Source organism: Pituophis catenifer, unplaced genomic scaffold, assembly GCF_029215685.1.
Source record: "Pituophis catenifer annectens isolate HBS135680 unplaced genomic scaffold, rPitCat1.0.hap2 SCAF_15, whole genome shotgun sequence".
In the NCBI taxonomy this organism is placed as follows: Eukaryota; Metazoa; Chordata; class Lepidosauria; order Squamata; family Colubridae; genus Pituophis; species Pituophis catenifer.
The window spans coordinates 19,094,233-19,120,262 of NW_027256895.1; the positions used below are offsets into that span (position 1 = coordinate 19,094,233).

Genomic DNA, 26,030 nt, shown 5'->3' on the forward strand with positions numbered 1-26,030 from the left:
TTATTTCTTTATTAATTGCCCCTTTATATTCAAATCAGGCCTCAGAACAATAATATAACATTTGGGGGAAAAGATGCAACCCAATAATCCAGCTGCAGAAGCCAAAATGGAAAAGATCTCCACAGCCACCATGTATTTTCCCTTGGTGCTCAGATAGGTGGGAACAAAGGATATCCAGACACTACAAAAGACCAACATGCTAAAGGTGATAAATTTGGCTTCATTAAAGCTGTCAGGTAACTTCCTAGCTAGAAAGGCTACTGAGAAGCTGACAACAATCAGGAATCCCAGAAAACTAAGAACAATATAAAACATAGTGGTTGAACCTTCATTACATTCTAAGATAATTTCTTCAGCCATGGAATGCATGTCAGAATCTGGGAAGGGGGGAGAAATTGCCAGCCACACTAAACAGATCATGAGTTGGGTCAAGGAGCAAGAAAGGACAATAGAAATAGCCATCCTTCTCCCCACCCATTTCTGCATTTTGGAGCCTGGCTTTGTGGCCATGAAAGCAAGAACAACGATGGTTGTTTTACCCAAAATGCAAGAAAGGGCTATGGAGAAAATGATACCAAAAGCAGTTTGTCTCATGAGACATTTCATGTGATCCGGTTGTCCAATGAAAAGGAAAGTGCAAAGGAAGGAGAGCAGAAGAGCAATGAGAAGGGTGTAAGTGAGGTTCCTGTTGTTGGCTTTGACAATGGGGGTGTCCTGCTTTTTAATGAAGATTCCCAACACCAGAATGGCGATGACAGAAAAGAAAAGACTAACAGTGGTCAAGGTGAGTCCCAGTGGCTCATTGTAAGAGAAGAAGGTTATTTCTTTTAGAATGCAAAGAGTTTGAGCCTTGTTTGGATATCGATCTTCTGGACATTGGAAGCAATCAACTGCATCTGGAAAAAGAAAAGTTGATGGCCAATTTCAAGAAATAGTCATGAAACAAAACTGAATGTTAATTAAGAGGATTGATTTATTCCTAATTGAGCAATGCCTGTTTGCATTTAGTTCCTGACTATAAATGTGCCAGATGTTCAGAAATTTACATATTACTTGGCAGTAATTCCCCTATTATAAAATCTAATAATGATTTGCCTAATAATCTCATATCAGGGTGCTTATATTGGTGCTTTCTGAGCTTGGTTGTTTTCTTCCAGATGTTTCATTATGCAAAATAGGCAACATCATCAGTGTCAGTCCTAGACTAGCACTGATGATGTTACTGAGTTTGGGTAATGAAATGTCTACAAGAAAACAACCAAGTTTAGAAACCACCAATGACTCCTATTTCAACCCTGACTTGCAGATATTCTCCATTATTAGAATATTTTATCATTTAGACCTTTTTTTGGAAATAATGAAAAGCGAAAATATGTTTCCATTAAGAAGAGGAAAATGTAAACTATGTGGTATATTATTATTTAATGGGATTAAACTCCTAAATTCAGCAACTGCAATCCAGTTTTATTCCTTTCCTTTTATACACATATATACTAACACAGGAGGGATGCGGTGGCTCAGTGGCTAAGACACTGAGCCAGTGGTGGGATTCAACTAATTTAACAACCGGTTCTCTGCCCTAATGATTTCTTCCAACAGCCAGTTCACCAAACTGCTCAGAAAGTTAACAACTGGTTCTCTCAAAGTGGTGCGAACCGGCTGAATCCCACCACTGCACTGAGCTTGTCTATTGAAAGTTTGGCAGTTCAGCAGTTTGAATCCCTAGTGCTGCCTTATGGGGTGAGCTCCCGTTACTTGTCCCAGCTTCTGCCAACCTAGCAGTTCGAAAGCATGTAAAAAATGCAAGTAGAAAAAGAGGGACCACCTTTGGTGGGAAGGTAACTATGTTCCATGCACTTTTGGCATTTAGTCATGCTGGCCACATGACCATGGAGACATCTTCGGACAGTGCTCTTTGGCTTTGAAACAGAGATGAGCACCGTCCCCTAGAGTCGGGAATGACTAGCATATATATGCGAGGGGAACATTTACCTTTACCTTATACTAACACAAGCTCTTTTAGCATCAATTAGTAGCCATAGTTGGGAACAATCTAGAACAAATGAGATTGGAAGTTGATTTTTCAATTCTCTGAAATATTCTTTCACTTTTGTTATTTATAAAGCAATATCATTGAATAGAAGCTACTGTATATACTCGAGTATAAGCCGACCCGAATATAAGCCGAGGCACCTAATTTTACCACAAAAAAATGGGAAAACTTATTGACTTGACTATAAGTCTAGGGTAGGAAATGCAGAAGCTACTGGTAAATTTCAAAATAAAAATAGATACCAAGAAAATTACATTAATTGGGGCATCAGTAGGTTAAATGTTTTTGAATATTTATTTCAAAGAAAAACAGTAAACTAGCTCTGTAAGTGCATAATGTAAACTACACTATAACTAAATTACACAAGAGAATGTAGTATATATAACAAAAATAATACAATAACAATTTAATCTGATACATTAGGTTAAGTGATGTAGGGCTTGATCTAATTTCAGGCAAATTCAAGCCTCTGTTAAGAGATATCTGCATTCTTTCTGTTTCTCCCTTCCTTTTTCTTCCTTTTTCTTTCTTTCTTTGTCTCTTTCTTTCTTCTCTCTCTTTCTTTCTTTCTTTCTCCCTCCCTTTCTCCTTTCTCCCTTTCTGTGAAGAACCCCAGAAGGTCTTTGGTAGGAGGAAGAAAAGCCAGACATTTTGAAACATTTTGTAGCTTACCCTGAGCAAGGATAGCTAGTGCAGGCACTTACAATAAGGTCACTGAACTCAAGTTCAGTGAATTTAGGGATCCCCAAACAGTGAGGATGAAGTGTGAGTAAAAGGGTTTACCCTTCCCTCCCTCCCCACCCTCTCTCTTTCTTTCTTTCTCCCTCCCTTTCTCCTTCTCATCTGGCATTCTTAGAGCTCCACTATTGATTAGCTTAGCCTGAGCAAGGATAGTTAGCAGCCAGCCTATTACAATAAGCTCTCAACTCAAGCTCAGTGCACGTGGAAATCTCCCTAAACAGTGAGGATTTCTTTGTTTCTTTCTCCCTTGCACCCCCCACAGCACGTTTTTGCTTTCAGGGGGCTGCAGGGAGTCTTGCTAGGCACCCCCACATGGCCCATTTTGGCCTTAGCAAGCCTCCCTGCAGCCCCTGGAAGCCAAAACGGGTTGCAGGAAAAAAGGCATTTTTTCCTCACTCGAGTATAAGCCGAGGGGGGCTTTTTTCAGCATAAAAAATGTGCTGAAAAACTCGCCTTATACTCAAGTATATATGGTATTTGTAGTTTAAATATTAGCATTTTGAACCATGTTTAAGAGGACTGAATAGTCTTGCGCTGGACCATTCTTACCCTTCTGGTTTGAAATTTTCCCTTTTGCACATGGAAGGCAATCATAACAGCAAAATGGCTTCCCTTCTATTTTCATCTTTCTGTATCCTGGATAGCAATTGTCATTACATACAGAAAGCGGCTGAACCTATCAAGAAGTCAAAGCAGGATTTATTACAAGGCATGCATTTTTCTTCATAAAATTCTATCTCAGTATGGATTTTTCTTTTACATAATAAATGTTGGATGTGGATGTTCCAAAATCTCCTTGATTTAGAGAAATTATAGTGAATTACAGGTAATGAGAGCTAGAGTCAAAGGTGAAGGTGGGTAACCTAAGAATTGGAGAGGTGAAGATAGCATCATTTGGCCAGGACAAAGTCAAGATCCAGAAGAAATTAGTTAGAAATAGAGATGTATATATTTTCTTTGAGTTTCAATTTCTTTCTTTCCTTTTGCCCCCAAAAGGACCAGGGGTTCTGTCTCAACTAGGGTTAACATGATCATTGATATGGGATTCCTGATGTCTTTTTGCTTCCCAACCATATCAGACAAGTAAACACCATGTAGGATACAACCATGTTTAATGTAAGAGTCCAGTCAAAAGCATAAACTATCTGGGGTCCTTTTCCAATGAAAGAGACATAAATTCAACCTCAAACTAAGACCCATTGATGCTTAACTTGGGCCAAATTGTCTTGGCAGTAATAAGATCACATTCTTGTTCATAAATAGACAAAATAATTTTTTAGTACTTTTGAACCTCATCTTTGAACCTGACAGCTAATTACTGTTTTCTGATGGTCATATCTTTCAAGTATTGATGGAAAAAAAGAAAATTAGCAGCAACAATTTTATCCTTCTTTACTGGCTTGATACTTGGTACTCTTTACTTACTGATAGACGGTCTGCAGAAGACATGTAGAGGACATTAACATTAGAAAACAAACCAACAGCAACTTTATAAAGAACATGAAGGATCGGGATATTTCAGTGGTTATTTTGATAAGTCAGTCAGTTCAAATGACTGAATTATTTCCAATCGTTTGGAAATAAGGACTCTGAGGCTGAGCAAGAAAGAAAAAGATAGATCCCAGTAGTTGTAAATGATTTTCAGAGAACTAAAAAAAGAACTCAATAGGTTGAAAGAAGAATGAGTCAATCTCCTGAATCTAATAGGGATAGCTTCCCAGATACAATGATTAGCAAAATGGAAAATGTGAGAATCAGGATTCAAGGAAAGGGAAGACTAGAGAAGAAAAACTATGTTTGACAAGGCTGAAGAAGAATAGGAAGACAACGGATTAGCTGAAAGGAAGAGATCAATTTCTTGAATATCTGTGGAGTGATGAGTTATTATATCAGAATGGTGATCAGAATCCATATAGTGATTCTTGTTTCAGCAATAATAACATTCTATAAATATGACTCCTTTAGTTAAGGATTTTCCAAAAAGTACTTTGTTATATTATGGAACGTCTGCAGCATATGCAATAGTCATTAAACTGTACCCTTTAAATTCAGCCTACCTTGAAATCCTAGCAAAATCAGACAGCAGCAATTGAATTAAGTTATTGTTGAAATCTATATTGATGAAAACAAGATGGGAAGGGAAAGAAAGTGCACAGTTTGAAATCTGAGCAGGAAATACCTGGTTAAACATGGCAGGCCAGATGATGTCCTCTGTAGAAATGACAACTAGCTTATCCGGAGAATTGGTTGGGTCGATCTTTCCAACTCTGACTTTAAGAAAGCTCTTGTTTGGGAAGGTGACCCAGTTGATAATATCAAATCCAGTGTTCAAGTCTCCATTTTCATTAAAGGAGACTTGCTGTCCTGCAGTGTTATTAAATGAGATGGTTTTCAAATAGTGGTGGAGCTAAACAGAAGCAGTGGCAGAAAATTAATGGGAAAAAAGGAAGGAAGGATAGCAGTGTAATTAAGTTGTAGGTCATCCATTTACTATAACTGGACATATCAATAGATGCCTACACCTTCTTATCTTTCTTGGTGACCTCAATCTATCTCTTATTAATTGGACCCTAAACAAATGTAGAACTGAACCCATACATACAATCCTGTACAATACTGTTACTAATCTGGGACTGGATCAACAAGTAACTAACAATACTAGACTCAACAACTGCAACAGTTTTAACTCAATTTATGGTCTACAAATAAAGGGACCTTTTTCCAACAATGACCACAGCATGATTGACTTTTGTCTCAATATACGTCCTTACAAAGATTATCATAATGATGGGATCCCCAATTATAACTTTAAAAAAGCCAATTATGATCTCATAGATACTGACCTCTCATCTCTTGATTGGCAAATTCTGTTCATTGGCTGTAATACTGCCAAAGACTATTTTAACATTTTTTCTCCTCAAAATCAAAAGAGTCATTAAACTATATATACCAATAATAACCCCCAATACCAGAAAAAACAAATTTCCCATAACAATAAGGAAGCTTCAATCCAAAAAATAAAAATAAAAATAAATCTCTGGTGAAAAAAACAAAACTGGCTATATAGCTAATTTTAAAAGCCGCTACAAAACTTTATGCCGCCAGAATCAATTACCACACTAAACAAGAGGAAAACCTTGTACGCATGAAATCTACCCATGCTTTCTATAATTTTGTGAACAACAAACTTAAAGACTCGAGATCCATCCCACCCCAAAAAGGACCTAATGGTAAAGACTGTAATGATGAAGCCATTAATGCCAACCTCTTTAACACTTTCTTTGGTTCAGTCTTTGTAAACAGCAATGGCTCATGCCCCACATTTCCTAGTTGTACCACAACTAATTGCAACAATCAACTACATATCGATTTTACAGAAGATAACATTGGAAAGGCACTATGCAGCCTAAAACCATCTCTATCTATTGGACCTGATGGATTACATACCTACTTCTTAAAAAACCTTTCCACTACCATAGCAGAATCTCTAAGCATAATCTATGAAAAATATTTCAGGACCAGCTCCTTGCCCAACCTATGGTCACTAGTCACAGTCACCCCTATTTTCAAATCGGGTGGGCCCAGCCTAGTTGAATATTATAGACCAATCTTTTTATGTTGCATCAGCTGCAAAGTCATGGAATCAATCATAAATCAATCCATTACCCTCCACTCAGAGACAAACAATCTACTCTCTAACATACAATTTGGTTTCAGGAAAAAATTATCCTGTAATCTGCAATTCCTACACTGCAAAAAACATATGGACTACAGAACTCAATCAGGGCAAAGCAATAGACACAATTTACATTGTAAAGCCTTTGATTCAGTGGTACACAACAAACTACTTCTAAAACTAAAATCTTATAGCATTTCTGGATCCCTGCATAAGTGGATAGCTGCGTTCCTATCAAACAGGCAACAAGTACTCAAAATCGGGAGTGCCCTATCAAACCCTGCATCTGTTAACAGCGGTGGCCCCCAAAGCAGCATTCTAGGACCAACATTCTTCATACTATACATAATGACCTTTGTGATCATATTATAAGCAACTGCATTCTCTTTGCTGATGATGTAAAACTATTCAACACCACCGACAATGCTGCTAAGAGACTTTGACTATGTGTCAGAATGGTCAAACAATTGGCAACTTCAAATCTCAACCAACAAATTGGCAAAAAAAAAAAAAAAAAAAACCAGAACCCAAAATACAAGCTGGGTGAATACAATCTCATAGACAAACGTCATTCTGTCTAGGACCTTGGAGTACTCATCTTTAATAATCTAAGTGCCAGAGCTCACTGTAATAGCATTGTCAAAAAAGCATTAAGAGTTGTTAACCTAATCTTGCGAAACTTCTTCTGGTAATATTATACTGCAAAGTAAGGCATACAAAACCTTTGCTGGACCAATTCTCAAATACAGTTCATCTGTCTGGAACCCGAACTGCATATTGGACATTAATACAATTGAGCAAGTCCAGAGATATTTCACAATTAGAGTCCTCCTCTCCTCTGCACACAACAGAATACTTATGCCACCAGGTTTGAAATTTTGGGCTTAGATAATTTAGAACTACTCTGCCTTCAGTCTGACCTAAACATAGTACACAAAATTATCAGCTACAACGTCCTGTCAATGACTACTTCAGTTTCAACTGCAACAATACACGAGCACACAATAGATACAAACTTAAGGTAAACTGCTCCAAACTTGAATGCAGAAAATATGACTTCAGCAACAGAATGGTCAATGCCTGGAGCATTCCAGGCAATGGAATGCACTACCTGACTCTTTGGTTTCATCCCCTAACCCCTATAACTTTAACCTTAGACTGTCTACTGTTGACCTCACCCCATTCCTAAGAGGTCTGTAAGGGGCGTGCATAAGTGCACCAATGTTCCTACCATCCCTGTCCTATTGTCCCCATTTATTCCTATCCATTTCCTGTATTCATAATCACGTTTATACTTATATCCGTTATCTTATACATGCTTGACAAAATAAATAAAATAGAATAAAGTAAAAATAAATTTTATTCCTCCAACACTCATCCTGGTTTCTTCTCTGCCACAGAGGTTTGAAGATCTGACAACCACACAGATTCTGCAGCATCTAAAACCTTTCCTCCACATTGTTATAGGTTTGTTATCTATTCACCATTGCAAAATTTTTTAAATCTTGGAAAGATGAGGAAAATGGAGAGATAGGAGACTTAAAATCTTTATTCCAGTGTTTTCATTGGCCATATCCTTTGTTCTGCAGCTCATGGAATTACAGAGAGAACTGCAATGGGAAATGTTCATTCATTCTCTAATTACCTGCCATGCTTTTGGAGTCAGAAATGTTTCTCTCCCAACTTCTCTTATTCTGTGTTTCAACGTGGGGGAAAGCATGGCTTGTAAAGCATGTGCCACAGCATAGACTGTATTATAGATGCTGTAACTCTGCCCAGTCAGGGTGGTGTCAAACACAGACTTAGGTACATTCTCAAACTTCTCTTCTCCAGTGCACAGCTTCCCAGCGTCTTCATCTAAATTATCTTTAGGAAAAGAACATTCAAAAACCTGTTCCCAAAACACTCTAAATAAATGGTCTTCCTCTACTGAAGTTGGCTTTATCATCTGAAGGAATTTATTGAATCCAGGGATCTCATTGGAAGAAACTTCAAAAGTTATAGCACCATGGAAAGCATCCATATTCAACATTTTGAGAAGGGAAACTGATGTAAACTCCATCTGAGCTGGCATTATCCAAACTTTATCTTTTCTCTTGACTGGTACCTCTATCAAGTCTCCAAAATAGGGCACCATTGTAATAGTGAAAGTGTAATGGTTTTCATAATATATGAAAATCACTTTGGCAGTGCTCTTCATGACAGTCATGAATAATTTACTGAAATCATTCATTATACTTTCAACATGATTGGTAAATGTTGGCTGGACTGTTTGTTGAATGAAGTCAAAGCAGATGCCTTTCTCAGAAAACAAAGTAACAGCATTTTGTATTAATTGTTCACCACTCTTTTCAGGTTGGAAACTCAGTCCAATCCATGTCCACTGTAAATACATCAGAAGCTGGAGAAGACCTACAATCTCTTGGTCACCATTTGGGAAAAATCGATGATAGAAAACATCTTGTATCTTGCCATCTGTCACTGGAGAAGATCCAAAAATGAGCTAAACATGGGAGAAAAAGGGAACATGGTTTTCCAAAATGAAATATTCATTCTTATTTTTGAAAATTCTATTCTTAATTTATTTATTTTTGTTGCAAATATTGAAAGTTATCTATTCACGTTCAGAAAGAATTTGCAGAATTTTTATGCAACAGCTCTTAATGTAGTGTATGTTCAAAGGGAAAGTCATCAGAAATGCATTAATTCAGGACATTTTTACCACAGGCTTTCAGGTCTAAAGCTTCTAGATCCTAACTAAGAAAGGAAACCCATATCTACATTTCACTGGTTTTCTCCTCATAGGAAATAGAAGAAGTTTGAAGAAATAAAAATTATGATGTCTTAATCTTAACCTATGAAGATAAGATAGGACGAGCAATTGAAGAATATAGTTTGGGATATATTCCCAAACTATATGTATGGATATAATTTGCAATCCAACAAGTACTTAACAGGCATAATCATTTAACCCCTTCCTATTTAATTGTTTCATATATATTTTTTTGTAATCTGCCTCCTACTATCCATTGTATTCTATCTGAATTTCAGAAAAGTACACTACAGATCAGAAGTAGAAAATATACAGCTCCCTAGCAATCAACATTGGCAACCAACATATTTCAGAGGTCTGAAATACAACTAATGCTAAATCTTTGGATGCATTCCTCATTTTCAGAATTTGGCAGAGGCAAAAATAGTATCTTATGCTTTAAAGTGATTTAATGCTATCACATTCAAGTTGATACAGAAACCCTGATAAAACATTCTAGCGGATGAAATTGCCCATGTCTACCTGGGATTTAATAATCCATTGATTACTCTAATTTCAGGAGGAGGAGGAGAGGAAGAAATATATAATAATTATAACAACATTCTTAAAATACCACAACACTCTGTATTTAACAAATATTAGCAAGTATATGTAATATGTATTATAGTAAATCAGTCAGCTATCTTTTACTTCAAGTAGTTTTCCTAAATACTTCATGAATTTTACAGTATAGTGAAACAGCTATCTTTGGATAAGTTATAAGATAAAATAAATAGAGCCTTTTATTTGAATTTCTGTGCAATTTTGATTCACTTGTAGCAAATCACTACATTATTACTTAAGTAATCATGAAAAATTCATGGAGAGGAAGGAAGGAAGGAAGGAGGGAAGGAAGGAAGGAAGGATATTCTGTACTATATAGATCAAGATAACTATTCCTATTACTTCATCAAGTCCATGAATCTTTTACTTCATTATTTAATTATGGTAATAAAATGGATACAATAAATGAATAGATAGATATTCCTATAGAATTTAATAAAAAATAAGTCAAGAAATCAAATATATTAATTGATTCAGATTCAGATTCTTATTGAGGAATACATCTAGCAGAGTACCAAAAATATCAATTTCATCTACAAACTCATAGTTCGTTCATTCCTTTTTGGGTTGCCACTATATTTCCAAATCAAAAAATGTAACGTAAAAGGGGGGGAAAGATTATTTGTTGCTGTTTGTTAAAAATAAATTTAATAAAAGTAAAAAAAGGGGGAGTACTTTTAGACTTGCAAGATTCTTCTTTGTAATCTTGTAATGCAATGTAATTCAGGATTTTGTTTCCTAGTCTGGAGAAACTTAAGAGCCAACATCAACCTTGGAAACTGGAGAGCATTTGGTCTCCTCTGCCTTTATGTTCCAAAGAATGAAATTTGTGTGGTGGATTTAATCTGTTGATGTTTTCTCAGATTACACTTCTGATTTAGGCCCAGATTACTTTTATCAGAATGTTGAATAGATAGAATAGAATAACAGAGTTGGAAGGGACCTTGGAGGTCTTCTAGTCCAACCCCCTGCTTAGGCAGGAAACACTACACCACTTCAGACAAATGGTTGTGCAACATCTTCTTAAAAACTTCCAGTGTATAAGCATTCACAACTTCTGGAGTCAAGTTGTTCCATTGATTAATTATTCTAACTGTCAGGAAATTTCTCCTTTGTTCTAGATTGATTCTCTCCTTGGTTAGTTTCCACCCATTGCTTCTTGTCCTACCCTCAGCTGCTCTGATTGCAGCTCTTCCTCCTGCCTTTATCCTTACAATCTTTTACACTTTGTTCAAACAAACCTTACCTGAGGCATCTTATAGATATTCAAGATATTTGCCATGAAGGGAAAGATGGAAGATGTAGGTCCTGCAATCACAGAAACTATCCAGTCCTTGACATCACACTTATAGTTGGGTATGAATCTGTCCCGTGTTGAGAGAAGCTCCATTGAAGCCAAGTAGGTCCATTTTGCCATGAAATAACTATTAGAGATTTGAATACCCAGACTGATGTTGGATAATATATTACTGTCTTCATTTATCTCCTTTAAAGCAAAAACCAAGGCCAGGATATGTTGATAGTTCTGAAGGAAATATCTGTGATGACAGATATATTACAAATCATATTTCTTTTCCTGAAGAATGTGAGATTACACAACTACCAAATATAGCAATGGAAGAATATGAAAACTGATCACATCATTGTATAGTAGTGGAAATATTTTGCAAAGATTTTTTCAGTGTCTAAAAACATTTTTTATGAAATGGAAAATGCTCTTGGGATTTTCACTAGGAAATAGATGAATTTCTTGAAAGAACATTAATAATCTTTTAAAACGTATCTGTAACTCTTAGACATACTTCTAGTCTTTTAGCTTTAACTCCTCCAACTTCTTCTTGCATGTTTTTTTTTTTTTTTTGGTGGGGATAGGCATGAAGGATGTGCTTTGAAATACAATTGAGGGCAAATGTTATATATAATTCTCTGTGGGGGGAATCATGATAGACCTTCAGAGGACTATTATCATAAGAAAAGATGAAGAGGTTTCATTAGGAAAGACTGACATTTGTACTCCATGCATGCTCAACAACTGTTTTGAAAGTCATTCAAAGTGCTGTACAGCACAACTGTTCCCCAATATTAAGTGAAACAATTAAACGATTAACACGCAGTTAGTTACAAAGGATGATTTGATAGTAGAGCACAGATGATTCATTTAAACAGTAAGAAAATGGAAAAAAATGACTGAGATGAGAGCTATCGTAAGTGTGTTTGTGTAAAATATTTGTTTGCCCAGTAAGAAATGTCAGTGTAGTGAATCTATATTGGTTTTAGAATGAAGGAACTAACAGTGAGAAACAGAATAAATAATGCCCTATTCGAGAGAGAGATTTGGTTTAAGATATACTACTGTTAAGAAATGAAAGTCCTTACACAATCTCATCAACGAGTTCTTCAGATGGGTGCCTTGTGAAAGCAACTGGATCAGATACCATGTAGAATTGAGATAGTATCCCAGCCATTATGAAATCCCCTGGCAAAAAATACTTGTGCTTAATAAGGGGAGGTTTCCCCACATCGCATGCTTTAGTACAAAGAATAAGGTATGTAATTCCTGACAGCAACACTAACAATATTGCCATCACGTCCATGGAAAATACCATCTTCTTCAAGAGAACATTTTGAACATTAATATGAACCAGATCCACCTGCAACCATGAAACATAAGAGAAAAAAAAATCTCAGTAATTAGACTAGCCTGTATAAATATCCTTTCCTAAAGAGCAAATTGCTGCAGATCACACATTTAATAGCACCTTTCAATCCTGAGCTGTTCTTTGATGTTTGCTCTCAGAATTCCTCAAGGATTTGGGAAGAAGCTATTCTACTTTGATTCTTTGGGTAATTACAGGGAAGTCAAGGGCCAGTCAGTGAAGCTCCTCAGAGATTTTCAGTAGAAATGAGAATGAAGATATTTATGGTCTGGGAAAAGATGCTCAAAACTGAAAATTTTATAGGAGCTAGAGAGGAAAAAAAAGAAAATGCAAATCAACAAATGCTAGTTCTGTAGCTGTAAAGATTTAATTCTTTGGAACAATAGAACTACCCAATTTTCCCCTGTTAGGAAGCACATTAAAGTGTGACTTTTCCAAACCCCCCCAAACAAATGGACCCATCCAAAAGACCCAAAAAGAAATAGGATCCCAATCACATTTTTTATTATTTTGAGAGGTCTTTAAGCACTTTCCTTATTGCATTTGTAATTTATTTTTATCATGACATTCCTTTTTAATATTCCCAATGGGAGTACATGGGAACACTCCGTAATGCCAAGTAATAAATAAGCAAATAAAAAGAAATATAATTGTAGACAAGTCTTTAATTAATCCTTTACAGAGTGAATCAATTTCAGAAGAGAAATTCTTAATATTAAGACGGCCCTATTTTTCAACACTGTATTGCAAAATAGTAAAAATATCACTTGGTTCTTTTCACTGATTTCAAATGATTTTTATTCCATATCCTTAAAATCACATGATTTGAACCATTTCTTTTCACGTTTGATGACTGACATGAGTTTCCACCTGCTCAAACAAATCAATTATCCACTATTGATATTTTGTAGCCCTGCAAAAATACCTTTTTGATCACAAAAGAGGGGAAATGGGAAATCATCCTTCCTCTTTAATTGTGAAATCTAAGTGATTTTGTGATTTTGTGAAGGCAATTGAGCCAGTCAGTGGCTTTTGCTATCCAAGCCAGCACTTCTTCTCCTGCTCCCCTTTCCTCCCCTTGAGTGGTGTGTAACTTGAGATCTAACACCTTGGATTCTCTCTTTTAAACTCTTCCAAGCCATCCTTTTGTTCTCCGCTTTAGCTCCAGGAGCTGCTACCAGCTCCCATCACATCCTATCCCTGGCTGAAGGGGGGCTCAGGAGAACTTCAGCAAGGGTGGCCGGGTGACCCTCGGGGCGGAGACCACCTTCTTGGCTCCCTTAGCCTCTTTGAGAGCAGCTGTGCAAGCCCAACCCAGCCCAGTCTAGCCAGCCTCCTTGGTTGGCAGCCGGGGAAGTGGGATGGGGGGAGAGAATGTCCAAGAAGACCCCCAGGCTGCCCCGCTGTGCTTCTCCTGCCTCCTTGCCCTCCTTTCACATGTTGCCTCGGTCTGCAGACAAGACCCCTCCCTGAGATGCTATCCCCCTGATCTCCCACAATCGAGTCTGGGAAGACACAAGTTGTTGGCCTTTGCCCCCCATACCATGTGAGCCCTGCTTATTTCCCTTTTGACCTGCTCTGCACCGGGCATCGCCTCGGCTCAGAAGTCGGACTCTGGAACCTCTTCTGGGGCATCCTTCCACCCAACTGAGCCCTAACAACTTTATGGGGTGGGGGGGAGAAAATAAAAGTTTCTGGGCATTGGGGAGCTGCCACATGTCAGGTTCTGCAGAAAAAATACCAGCCAAACGATGTTTAGGTTTAAAGGTTTTATCTTCTCTGACACTCACTGACCATCCAAGCAATAAACAATGCAAATAAAGAAGGGGTGAAATGCTCCCGGTTCAGACTGGATCGCTCGATCCGGTAGTGATAGCGGCGGGTGGTTCGGAGAACTGATAGCAAAAATCCCTGTCCCCCCTCCCCCATGCCCAGCTGAGCTGCATGATCATCAGAGGCTTTTTTTTTAACTTTCAAAAGCATTTTTTCTACAACCTCTTCCGACGAAAAAATGCTTTTAAAAGTAAAAAAAAAAAGCCTCTGATGATCGCGCGGCTCAACTGGGATCATCAGAGGCTTTTCAAAGCATTTTTTTCTGTAACCTCTTGGCTGAAGAGATGGTAAAAAGAATGCTTTGAAAAGTCTATGACAATCCCAGCTGAGTTGCCTGATCGTCAGAGAGGTATTTTTTAAAAAGCCTCTCTGACGATCCCAGCTGAGTTGCCTGATCAGCAGAGGCTTTTCATAGCATTAGAAAAAATGCTTTGAAAAGTTAAAAAAAAAAGTTGGCCATGCCCACCCAGTCACATTACCCCCCCCCCCATCAAGCCACTCCCACAGAACTGGTAGTAACAAATTTTACATTTCACCCCTGAAATAAAGGATTGACAGAGCTAAAATCCAGTACTTCCCACCATCTTTAAACAGTTCCTGCCACCACACCCCCTCTACTATACACATGCCCTGTCACTCAGTGCTCCTGGATGTGCTGAGTCACTCTGAGTCATTTTGCAGTTGTAAGTTGTAAGTTGCCTGCTGCTGGAGATGTTCTGAGGCAGTTCTGGAGGCCCTGCAAGGGGTATGACAAATGTCCAGCTGTTTGCAGCATGGCTGCCTCCCCTGGGATAGGCCCACGTTGATCTTCCTGCCCCCCAAATGACGGCTCCGAGGTGAGCATTCCGGAGCTGACATGCGGCCCCTCTACCACAGAGACCATATCTGGAAGAGAGAGAATATGGTCAGGTGGTTTGGGCCCCCTGGTTTATCTGCGTACTTGTGGTGGAATTGGACTACCAGTTGAGGTGCCATAACATCTGTATTGGGAACCTATGAAGCCTCTGCCAAGGGGTAGCCTTTCCATAGGACAAGGTATTGCAGTCATCTCCTATGCCACCTGGCATCTAGAAGGTCTTCCACTTCGTAGTACTGTTCCCAATCTACTTTTATGGGTGGAGGTGGCTGTACGGGACCTCTCCTTATGTGTGACGGCTGAACTGGCCGGATCAAGATGCAGTGGAAGACTGAATGCATTTTCCCCAATAATTGAGGCAATTTTAACTGCACCGTGATGGGGTTAATCACCTTCACAATAGTCCAATTAATTTAGGGCCAAGTTTCCTACAGGGCACAGATAACTTTAGGTATTTGGTAAAAAGGAAAACCATCTGCCCTGATTGACATTCAAACGTCCATACCACCGGACAACCAGGGCATGGAGTTTTTTTGAGATGTTTTGTTTTCAAGAGATCAGTCAGTGGGAGAGCTACTTGGGCAAAAGATGGGATGAACTGGTGATAGAAATTAGAGAACCCAAAAAAACTCTGTGGCTGTTTGTGAGTTTTTGGGACTTGCCAGTCCAACACCACCTTTACCTTTGCAGGATCCCTTTCAACACCCTTAGGTGAGATACAGAACCCAAAATAATCCAGCCGTGATCAGTGGAACTCACATTTCGGTAATTTTATTTATAATTGCACTGCTAGTAGCTTTTTTAGGACCTGACGCACTAGGGAGAGATGTTCCTCCATTGTCCTGGTATATTTCAAAATATCGACTAGGTAGACAAGCACTCCTTTGTATAAATGTTCATGCAACACCTCATTGATGGGCTACATGAACACAGCTGGAGCTCCCTGGAGGCCAAAGGGCATACCTCTGAACTGGTAGCTGCCCAGGGAACAATTAAAGGCTGTTTTCCATTCGTCCCCTTATTCCCCATTGCCCATATTCTTATCCGGTAATACACCACCCTGATATCTAATTTAGTGAAAACATGGCCCTCTGCCAACTGGGCCAATATATCCTTCATCAACAGGAGAGGATATAAGTCATGGGTCCTCAAACTATGGCCCATGGGCCACATGTGGCCCACTGAACCAATTAATCCGGCCACATCAGCCAACTTTCTTTAGCTGTTTCATCTCCCGGGTTTTCTTGGAGTTTTCTTTCTGCTTCTCCTAAGTGGTTTAAATAGTCTTCCAGGATCTTTCTTTTTTCCTTACTTTTGTATGCACTGTATGATATCACAACCCCTCTTAAGTAGGCCTTCATTGCATCCCATACTATTGCACGAGGTGTTCCTTGATTTTCATTTTCCTTGAAAAAGGACTTTACTTCTTCTTTAAGTGTTTTTACACATTCTTTGTCACTCAATAGTTTGGCATTAAACCTCCATCTCTGTTGTTTCTTTCTCTTTATACTCTTCCACCTTATTTCTAAGGGGTTATGATCTGCCCAGGTGCTCGGGTTGATTTCTGCCATTCCTATTTCTAATCCAAGCTTCCTGCTGACCCATGCCATGTCTATTCTGGACCACGACTTTTGTGGGTTTGAATAAAATGTATATTATCTGTCGTTTGGGTGTAGAGTTCACCATATATCAATTAAATTCAGTTCATCCGCTAAATCAAAGAAAGCTCTCGGTAAATTTGCCCTTTTATTTTTCTTAGTTTTATTGCTTTTATAATCTTTATCCAAGTCTACAATACCTTTAAAATCATCTATTATACAAATTTCATTATATTCCATTTTTCCTAATTGCTCATGAAGTTTCTTAAAATATTCTCCCTGTTTTTTATTTGGTACATATATACCTACTAACAGTATTTTGGAGTTCCCTCTCCTAATCTCAATCATAAGAGTTCTTCCCTTTGTATCATTAAACATTAGCTTTGCTTCAATTCCTTTCTTTACGTAGATTACCACCCCCCTCTTCTTTTTTTCTGATAGTGAAGTGAATGTTTTAACAGGGAGCCTGTTCCTCCTTGTGTAATTTGTCTGTACTCTGTATACGTCATCTAATTCTCTAATTATCTCTTGCTTATTTTGTTGGAGTACGTCTGCAATCAACTCTGCCATCTTCTCTCCCAGGTCCTCCTCTTTGTCTTTGGCGATATTTTGGAAACGCAGGTAAAAGGATGCCCGGTCCATCTCCAATTGTATTATCGAATCCTCTAGCTCTCTATTTTGCATTGTGAGTGTTTGGTCCACAGTGTCTAATTTCTTCTTGGTTTGTTCTATTCTTGTTTTACTTTCTGAATTCTTTGTTCGTTGTTAAATATTGAGACTTGAATCTCATTCATCTTCTGGTCCAGTGCATGGATATCTATTTTTAATTCGGCATGGTTGTTTGACATTTTTTCCTGCATGGCCATCATACTTTCTTGGATTAAAGTCAATGATGATTGAATAGTTTGTATTGTTGGTGTTGCTATGTGTTTTTCCATTTTTGCCAGTCCTCCCATTGATTTCAGTCCTACTAACATACAATGATTTTCTAACCTCTCTTAATAGATGCTTAGATGCTATTAATAATATATGATACCACACTACTATCAAAATAATGCAATACTTATAATCTAAAACTTAATTTTCTATATCCAACTTAATTCCTGATAATCTATATATAAATTAATATGAATAAATACTATAAATACTATAGATAGGAGTACATACAATTTTAAATAGATGAATGAGTCTAAAAGCTAAATATGATATTGAATTTAAAGATATATACTATATATGCCAAATCTAGAAATTAATTGATGAAGGAGTTAATAATTCTTATTAATAATTATATTTCAACAATCAGGATATTGATATTGAAGAAAAGGTTGTCAAAGAGTATTAAAGTTGTTGTTTTTTCCTCTCTCTCCTTTTGGAATGTAAACTATTCTTTATTACTCAACCTCCGATCTTCTCCAGGCTTCTTTTTTCACCAAGTCCATTAATCAAAGTCAGCACTCTATAGTATTTCTTGCTGCTAGACTGTCCATGAGTCAGCCGTTTCAATTGTTCCTCAGTCAAGTCTCTATAATGGCTGTGCTTCCTGCTCCCTGGAGAAGTCAAGCATGATCCACCCAGCTTCAGCCTCCAATAGATCTACTGCTATAGTCAACAAAAGGAAAGAAATATCTTCTGAGTTCTTATTTCTTCTCACCGATCTTCTCTTTGCGCATGTGATTTCGACACATCAGCTCTTTTATTTTCTTTGCCGGCTTGTCGGGCACTATATCTTTTCGGTCTGCTCTCTGCTTACAGTCGCCGCTCTTTTCCTCTTCGAGCCTTTCACACCCGACTCCACCGATCCCTCTTTCTGATGTCAAATTTCACATAGGCAGGGAAGGTGTGTTAGTCCGATTTCAACACTGCAGCCTCTGATCTTCCTTGCTTCCTATCTGGTTGCTGGTTACCACAGCTTCGGGTCCGCCATTAATTGGCTGATTCACATGTATTGGATTGACAGAGCTGCCCAGTCTTGCGATCAGTGTTTGTGCTCCACGTTCATGCTCACCCAGCTCACTCTCTTGTCCGTGGGGCTCTCCAGGCTCCGCGCCCCCAAAGGGTTCCCCAAAACATGGTGACTAGTGGTGTTGAGGAGCAGCAGTCACTCACTCAATGCCATGTCGCCACGGATCGTCAACCGGAAGTCCAAGTAAATCAGTTTCATTTCTTTGTCAGCTGTTCCTTTCTGTTCAAATCAGGCCTCAGAATAATAATGTAACATTTGGGGGAAAAGATGCAACCCAGTAATCCAGCTGCAGAAGCCAAAATGGAAAAGATCTCAACAGCTACCATATATTTTCCCTTGGTGCTCAGATAGGTGGGAAGAAAGGATATCCAGACACTACAAAAGACCAACATGCTGAAGGTGATAAATTTGGCTTCATTAAAGCTGTCAGGTAACTTCCTAGCTAGGAAGGATACTGAGAAGCTGACAACAGTCAAGAATCCCAAGAAACCAAGAACAATATAAAACATAGTGGTTGAACCTTCTTTACATTCTAGGACAAGTTCTTCAGCCATGGAGTGCATGTCAGAATCTGGGAATGGGGGGGAAATTGCCAACCACACTGCACAAATGGAGAATTGTGTCAAAGAGCATGAAAGAACTATAGCGTTGGCCAGCCTTTTCCCCACCCATTTCCTCATTTTGGATCCAGGCTTGGTGGCCCTGAAAGCAAGGACCACTATGATTGTTTTCCCCAATATACAAGAAAGAGCTACAGAGAAGATGATGCCAAAAGAAGTTTGTTGCATGAGACATTTCACCTGATCTGGTTGCCCAATGAAGAGCAAAGTGCAAAGGAAGGAGAGGAGGAGAGCAATGAGAAGAATATAGGTGAGGTTCCGGTTGTTGGCTTTGACAATGGGGGTGTCCCGATGCTTAATGAAGATTCCCAGGACCATAACTGAGATGAAAGAAAAGAAGGAAGCAATAGCTGTCAAGCTAATTCCCAGAGCCTCTTCATGAGACAAAAATGTGATGTGTTTTGGAATACAAAGGTTGTGAGCTTGGTTTGGGTACCGATCTTCTGAACATGGGAAACAGTCATCTGCATCTGGAAAAGATATTATTGCAGTCACGTGTTTAATGTTATAGACAACAACCCATTACCTGATTGGTCATCATTTCAGAGATATTTCCTTTCCTGACAGTGAGCATTTGAAAATTAACTTACTTCCTTCCTTCCTTCCTTCCTTCCTTCCTTCCTTCCTTCCTTCCTTCCTTCCTTCCTTCCTTCCTTTCTTCCTCCCTCCCTCCCTCCCTCCCTCCCTCTCTCCCTTCCCTTCCCTTCCCTCCCTCCCTCCCTCCTCCATCCATCCATCCATCCATCCATCCATCCATCCATCCATCCCTGATACATGTGGCCCTGGTGTCCTTGAGATTTTTCTATGCTAACCCCTTTTGCAAGACGTATTCAATTGGTCCAGCTCCAGTGAGGTTGGGGAGTTGTTTCATAGGATCTGCTTTATGGGCCTGCCAAATCCCTCACTATCCAACTAGAGCTTGGATAGAATTGAATAGGGTCAGGCCCATGTAACTTTTTTCATCCCATTGAACCAGCCATTCTCTGTACTTCATGGAGGATTTGAGAGAGTTGAAAAGAGTCAAGAGACATTTAGAGCATTGCTGGAGAAAGATGAGGGATGAATCAGAACAATAACAAGATAGAGTCACTATTAAGTGTGTATCATTTTTCAAAAAGGTATTGCTGAACACAAACAATTCATAACTTTGGTTCTGTCTCCCACCTACCCTTTTTAGGGAAGGTGGTTGAGGTGCAGTTCCAGAAGATCCTTGATTAAATGAATTATTTGGATCTGTTTCTGTCAGATTTCAGGGCTGGATATGGGGTGGAAATGGCTTTGGTCATTATTTTGGATGATCTCTGGAGGGAATGGATAGGGATAGTACATCCATCCTGGCTCTTCTTGATCATGGTAGGATTTGAGCTGGCTTTGGGAATTGTGAGAGGGAAAAAACTTCTGATCTGGTTCACCTCCTCCCTCTTTGACCAGTTCCAAAGGGAGCAAGAGGTCCAGCCTGGGGTGCTATATGACTAGGTGCTTTCTCTGTATCTTTTTAGTATCTACATGAAGGTGCTCAGTGACTTCATTTGTCATCACAAATAAAGTGTATAATCAGCATGCTGAGGATACTCAAGTGAATATCTTGGTTATTGGTTAATACCCTGGTTATTTTGAGTGGCTATGAGATTGAAGGCTCCTCTATATCCAGGGGTTGGCCATTTTTGTTCTGGATAGTATTGCACTGCCCCGGCAGACCTATTGTGTAATCTGGGGGTTCTCCTGGACTCATGATTCCTGCTTGAGGAGCAGGTGTCAGTCATGTTTAGAAAAGCCTTCACTGAACTTCATCTTATAAGCAATAGCATTTAGAATTATATACCACTTCATAGTGCTTTGCAGCTCTCTGTAAGCAGTTTACAGGGTCATCATATTGCATATCCTTATTTTACCAACCTCAGAAGGATGGAAGTCTGAGTCAACCTTGAGCTGGTGAGAATCAGCAGTCAACAGAATTAGCCTGAAATCCTGCATTCTAACCACTGTGCCACCACAGCTCTTATGCACCAGTTGTGGCCTTTTCATCCCTACTCTCTATAACTTGTATCTTGGTCATCTCCCATAGGCAGTGGTGGGATTCAGCCTGTTCAGGATGGTTCGGGTGAACTGATTGTTAAATTGCTGGCTGGCCCAGCCCCTTCCTGCTCTGCTCCTTCCAGGAGTTCCCATGTGCCCCATTTTGGCTCCAAGGTAAGTATAGGGAAGGTTCAAAATGGGGCATGGGTGTGCAGCCCATTTTTGCTCCCAGGAGGCTGCAGGTCGGCCTACTAGGCCCAAAATGGGCCGTGGGGGCATCCCCAGCCTGTTTTTGTTCCCAAGGGGATGCAGGAGGCCACGTGCTGCCTGTCACACCTCCCGACCATGACCACCATGGCCATTCTAACCCAGCCAGTCATTAGGATAGGGAACCGGTTGTTAAATTATTTGAATCCCACCATTGCGCATGTGGATTGTTGCAATGCAATCTATATGGGGCTGTAGCAGAATGCAGCATCACAAACAATATTGTGTACCCTTAGGGTTCCACAAATAACACCTCTGCTATACAAACTCCAATTTTTCTCAGTTGCTTTTGTGTCCAATTCAAGGTATTTGCTATTACCTTGAAAATCCTTTTGCTGATTACTTGAGAATCCATCATCCCCACTATATGATCCCATCCCAGCTAATCGGGCAGGGAGGGTATATTGCAGATTCTGTCATTTAAGGAATTTTAGCTGGCAGGTCGCAGGTAGAAAGCCTTTTCTGCTGTTGCTCCTGCTCTGTGGAACACCTTACTCTGAGCTGTGAGGTCGGTCCTTGGACTTCATCAGCATTGGAGTTGAAGACTGATATGCAACCCTGGGTGTCATGAGGGCATTCTTTTCACCTTCATATTTTAACATTTAATGCTGCAACTCTACTTTTAAATTTTGTTTTTAACTTTATTCTTTCTTCAACCAAGAGCCCTGGTGGTGCAGCAGACTAAAGCACTGTTATTAACATCAGCTGCCTGCAATTATAGCAAGTTCCAATCTTACCAGGCTCAAGGTTGACTCAGCCTTCCATCCTTTCTAAGGTAGGTAAAATGAGGACCCAGATTGTGGGGGCAATAAGCTGATTTTGTATAAATATACAAAAGTATAAAGGCTATTGCTTAATGCATTGTAAGCCGTCCTGAGTCTCCGGAGAAGGGCGGCATATAAATCAAATAAAAAAAAAAAATTCTTACTTATATCTTTATATGAAGATATGCTTTTATGCATATAGTCTTGTGAAAAGAAATCAGGGGTGTCATGATAACAGTGTTCCAATATTTGAGGGGATGACGCAAGGAAGAGGTGCTCAATCTATTCTCCAAAGCACCTGAAGGCAGGACAAGAAGCAATGGATGCAAACTAATCAAGGAGAGAAACAACCTAGAACTAAGGAGAAATTTCCTGACAGGGATAACAATTAATCCAGTAGGTGCTTCAATATTGGAGGTTTTAAAGAAGATATTAGATAACCACTTGTCTGAAAAAGTATAGGGTTTCCTGTTTGAGCAGGGATTCGGACTAGAAGACCTCCAAGGTCCCTTCAAACTTTGTTATTCTGTTATACTAACAAATTTTTTCATTTATTTAGGAATTTTTTATTGCCGCCTATTCACACATGATAACTCAAGGCAGCTTACAAGAATATAAAAACCTTATATAAAAACAATAAAATTAATAAAAGAGACAATTTTATAATACATTAATAAAATAATAAAATAAAGTAACCCCCACCCCCCAACTCGGTAACAATATATCATACAAACGGGCTGCATCCCACTCTGGGGTATTAGAGTGTTAGAGTGGAGGCCATTCTGATCTCTGGGGGAATGATGTTCCAGAGAGAAGGAGCCACTATGGAGAAGGCCCTTCTTCTGGGTTCCACCAGATGTATCTCCCTAGGGGATGGGACCCACAACATTCCTTTCCTCCTTGCTCTGGTGGGTCAGGTAGATGTGATTGGCAAGAGACGGTCCCTTTGATAACCTGGTCCCAAGCCATTAAAGGTTTTAAAGGTGACAACCAGTACCTTGAATTGCACACAAAAGCAGATTGGCAACCAATGCAACTCCTGCAGGAGAAGTAATACATATGCACATTGAGGTCTGCAGAAAACCATTTAGGCCCCTGCATTTTACACCAACTGGTGCTTCCGGATGCTCTTCAAGGGCAGCCCCATGTAGAGCACATTGCAATAGTCAAGACAGGAAGTGACCAGGGCATGAGTGATAGTGAGTAGGGATTGTTGGTCCAGGAAAGGGCATAACTGGTGCCCAACTGGCCATGACCGCCACTTGCTCTTCGAGGAGGAGGGTCTGTCTGGAGTAGTGCCACCCCATCCAATTCTCCCTGGGCCAAAGAACCCCAAATCCAGAGCCATTTGATCTTGATCTTGCAAGGGTTTAGTTTCAACCCGTTGCTCCTATGCAGCCCCTAACAGCCTTCAGGCACTGTCAGAGGGAGGACACAGCATTGCTTAACTCACCACGGGCTGAGACATACAGCTGAATATCATCAGCATATTGATGATACCTCAGTCCATGGTGATGAATGATCTCACCCAGTAGCTTCATATAAATGTTGAACAGGAGCGGAAAGAGTATGTCAAACCCTGTAAACTATCCAGATTCCCTTAATTCAGATGATGGTATAGAAATGTAATAAATACATAAAAACATAATCTAAATTTAAATTATTGTTTGTTTCCCAAAATACATTATCAAGAAATTATGCTTCTTTAACTAATTGAGATCTCTCCTTTACCATTTATTTTCAATCTTTCTGAACTACAATTCCCAAAATGACAGTAAGTTCATTCCACCCAATCTTGAAATCTCTTTACTTTCATAGAAACCATAGATGAAAAGATTTATTTTTATGGTCTGATTTATCTTTCCCAGAGTAAAAAAATATGGCATGATATTTGAATAGACTCCTAAGTAATCAAGTAATCAAGATCTATCCTATATTATAGACACATTTGTAAAGATATGGTAAACTATTGTTTATAATTAAAGAGTAAAATAAGGCATCGCACAAAATACATAGCATTGAAATCTCTGCTTTAGATCTCTTACCTGTCTTGTTTGAAATTTTCCCTTCTGGGCATTTAAGGCAATCATAGCAGCAAAAAGGCTTTCCTTCTATTTTTATTTTGCTCCAACCTGATGAACATGGAGGATTGCACATAGAAAAGGGCTGTACCTACTGGACATTAAGAAGGAAAATTGAGAAATTATTACTTAATGTTTCAGGAATTCTTGCATCTGAAGAATTGGATTTGACTACTACTTAAGGCATATACAGTGGTATCTTGGAACTAAGCTGCTTTGAAACTCATTGAATTCATTGTTTGGTTAATACTCATTGAAGAAGCTAGAACTTGTTGATATCAGCTATCTTGTGACTCACAACCTTATTGCTTATGAGAACAATTTGTTTGGTACTCATCATTTATGGTACTCATCATGCCTCTCAGAACCAATTAACAATGACTACAGAGTTATCACTGTATTAACAAAGTTTTGTCAAACAGGCCAGAAACACACAGTGGGAGAAGCAAGCAGCCTTAGTAATCTTACAAACAACACTTAAGATATGAGAAATGCAATTCTATTGCAAAAATATGATGTTGGGTAAATGTTTACCAATTAAATAAGGACCCAGGCTGGATGGTAGGTTGACGTTGTTGTACGAAGCATACACCCTTAAGTAACCATGTGAGAGAAACTGGTATAATTTAGGAAGTGCAGCCATATTGATTATTTGTAAGAGTCTTTTGTTATTCATATAATCAATCACTATGTTCTTTGCCACAATTGGTGGGACTGCAAATAGAATCCCCAGAAAGGATTCATTTCTAAAATAAAAGTATGTCTTAATGCCTCCAAGGATGTTTTATACTGTCTACTTGAAAGAATGTTTAATTGCTTCTTTGGAAGAATCCCCCTTTATAGAAATCTCTCTTCTAATCACTTTTTTACATAGGTTTTTTTATTTTAGGGTAATCATGTTCACGAGTCACTTTGAGAAAAGTGTATGCCTGTAATTCCTGAAAGAACATTCTGAGCATAGAAGCAGTAAGTAAAAATAAAATAAATTATTCACTTTGATATTGGTGCAAAAACTACCTGGTTAAACATGATGGGCCAGATTATCTCCTCTGCAGAAAGAGTAAGGAGATTTTCAGGGGGAGTCACTGGAGCTATGTTTCCAATTTTGATTCGATGAAATGATTGGTTGCGGAAGGTAACCCAGTTGATAACATCAAATCCAGTTGCTAGTTCTCCTCTTTCGTCAAAGGAAACCATGTCCCCAGCACTGTTGTTAAATGAAACAGCTTTCAGATACCAATGAAACTAAATGGAAATCATTAAAAGAAATTTATAACAATTGGAAGCAATGAGCAAGTATGAATGAAGGATCTTTAATAAATTAGGTGTTGTTCTTTTAAGGCAGACTGATCAACAAATATAATATGAGGAATATTTATTGTAATGGGGTATGGCAAAAGAAACTTGAATACCTTCAGGAATTTCCTTCTAAGGCAAAATTAGTCTCTCTCACACTGTCTTCTTTCCCGGGACTAAATTGCCATTTACTTTCTCTTAACAGTCCTTCTAATGACTTATGCATCCTTTCT

At 38.9% G+C, this 26,030-nt stretch overlaps 1 protein-coding gene across 1 annotated transcript; it reads right to left on the reverse strand.

Annotated features, from left to right (window-relative positions):
• Window positions 1–16,221, reverse strand: LOC139324529 (vomeronasal type-2 receptor 26-like). The gene is made up of 7 exons (XM_070954241.1): window positions 16,156–16,221; window positions 12,223–12,497; window positions 11,093–11,399; window positions 8,116–8,973; window positions 4,974–5,201; window positions 3,344–3,470; window positions 1–896 (listed from the first exon to the last, which is right to left on the reverse strand). Exons 1-7 carry the CDS (start codon window positions 16,219–16,221, stop codon window positions 1–3), a joined length of 2,757 nt encoding a protein of 918 aa, XP_070810342.1.
• Between the last annotated feature and the right edge of the window lie 9,809 nt (window positions 16,222–26,030).

What these genes read in the sequence shown, in the direction of transcription:
- LOC139324529 (XM_070954241.1), bottom strand. Translation starts at nt 16,221, where the DNA reads ATGGGGAATAAGGGGACGAATGGAAAACAGCCTTTAATTGTTCCCTGG. An exon ending in GGGCAGCTACCAGTTCAGAG is followed by an intron (nt 12,498 to 16,155) that starts GTATGCCCTTTG and finishes TCATGGTTGCAG; the next exon opens with GTGGATCTGGTTCATATTAA. An exon ending in ATATCTATAAGATGCCTCAG is followed by an intron (nt 8,974 to 11,092) that starts GTAAGGTTTGTT and finishes TCCCATGTTTAG; the next exon opens with CTCATTTTTGGATCTTCTCC.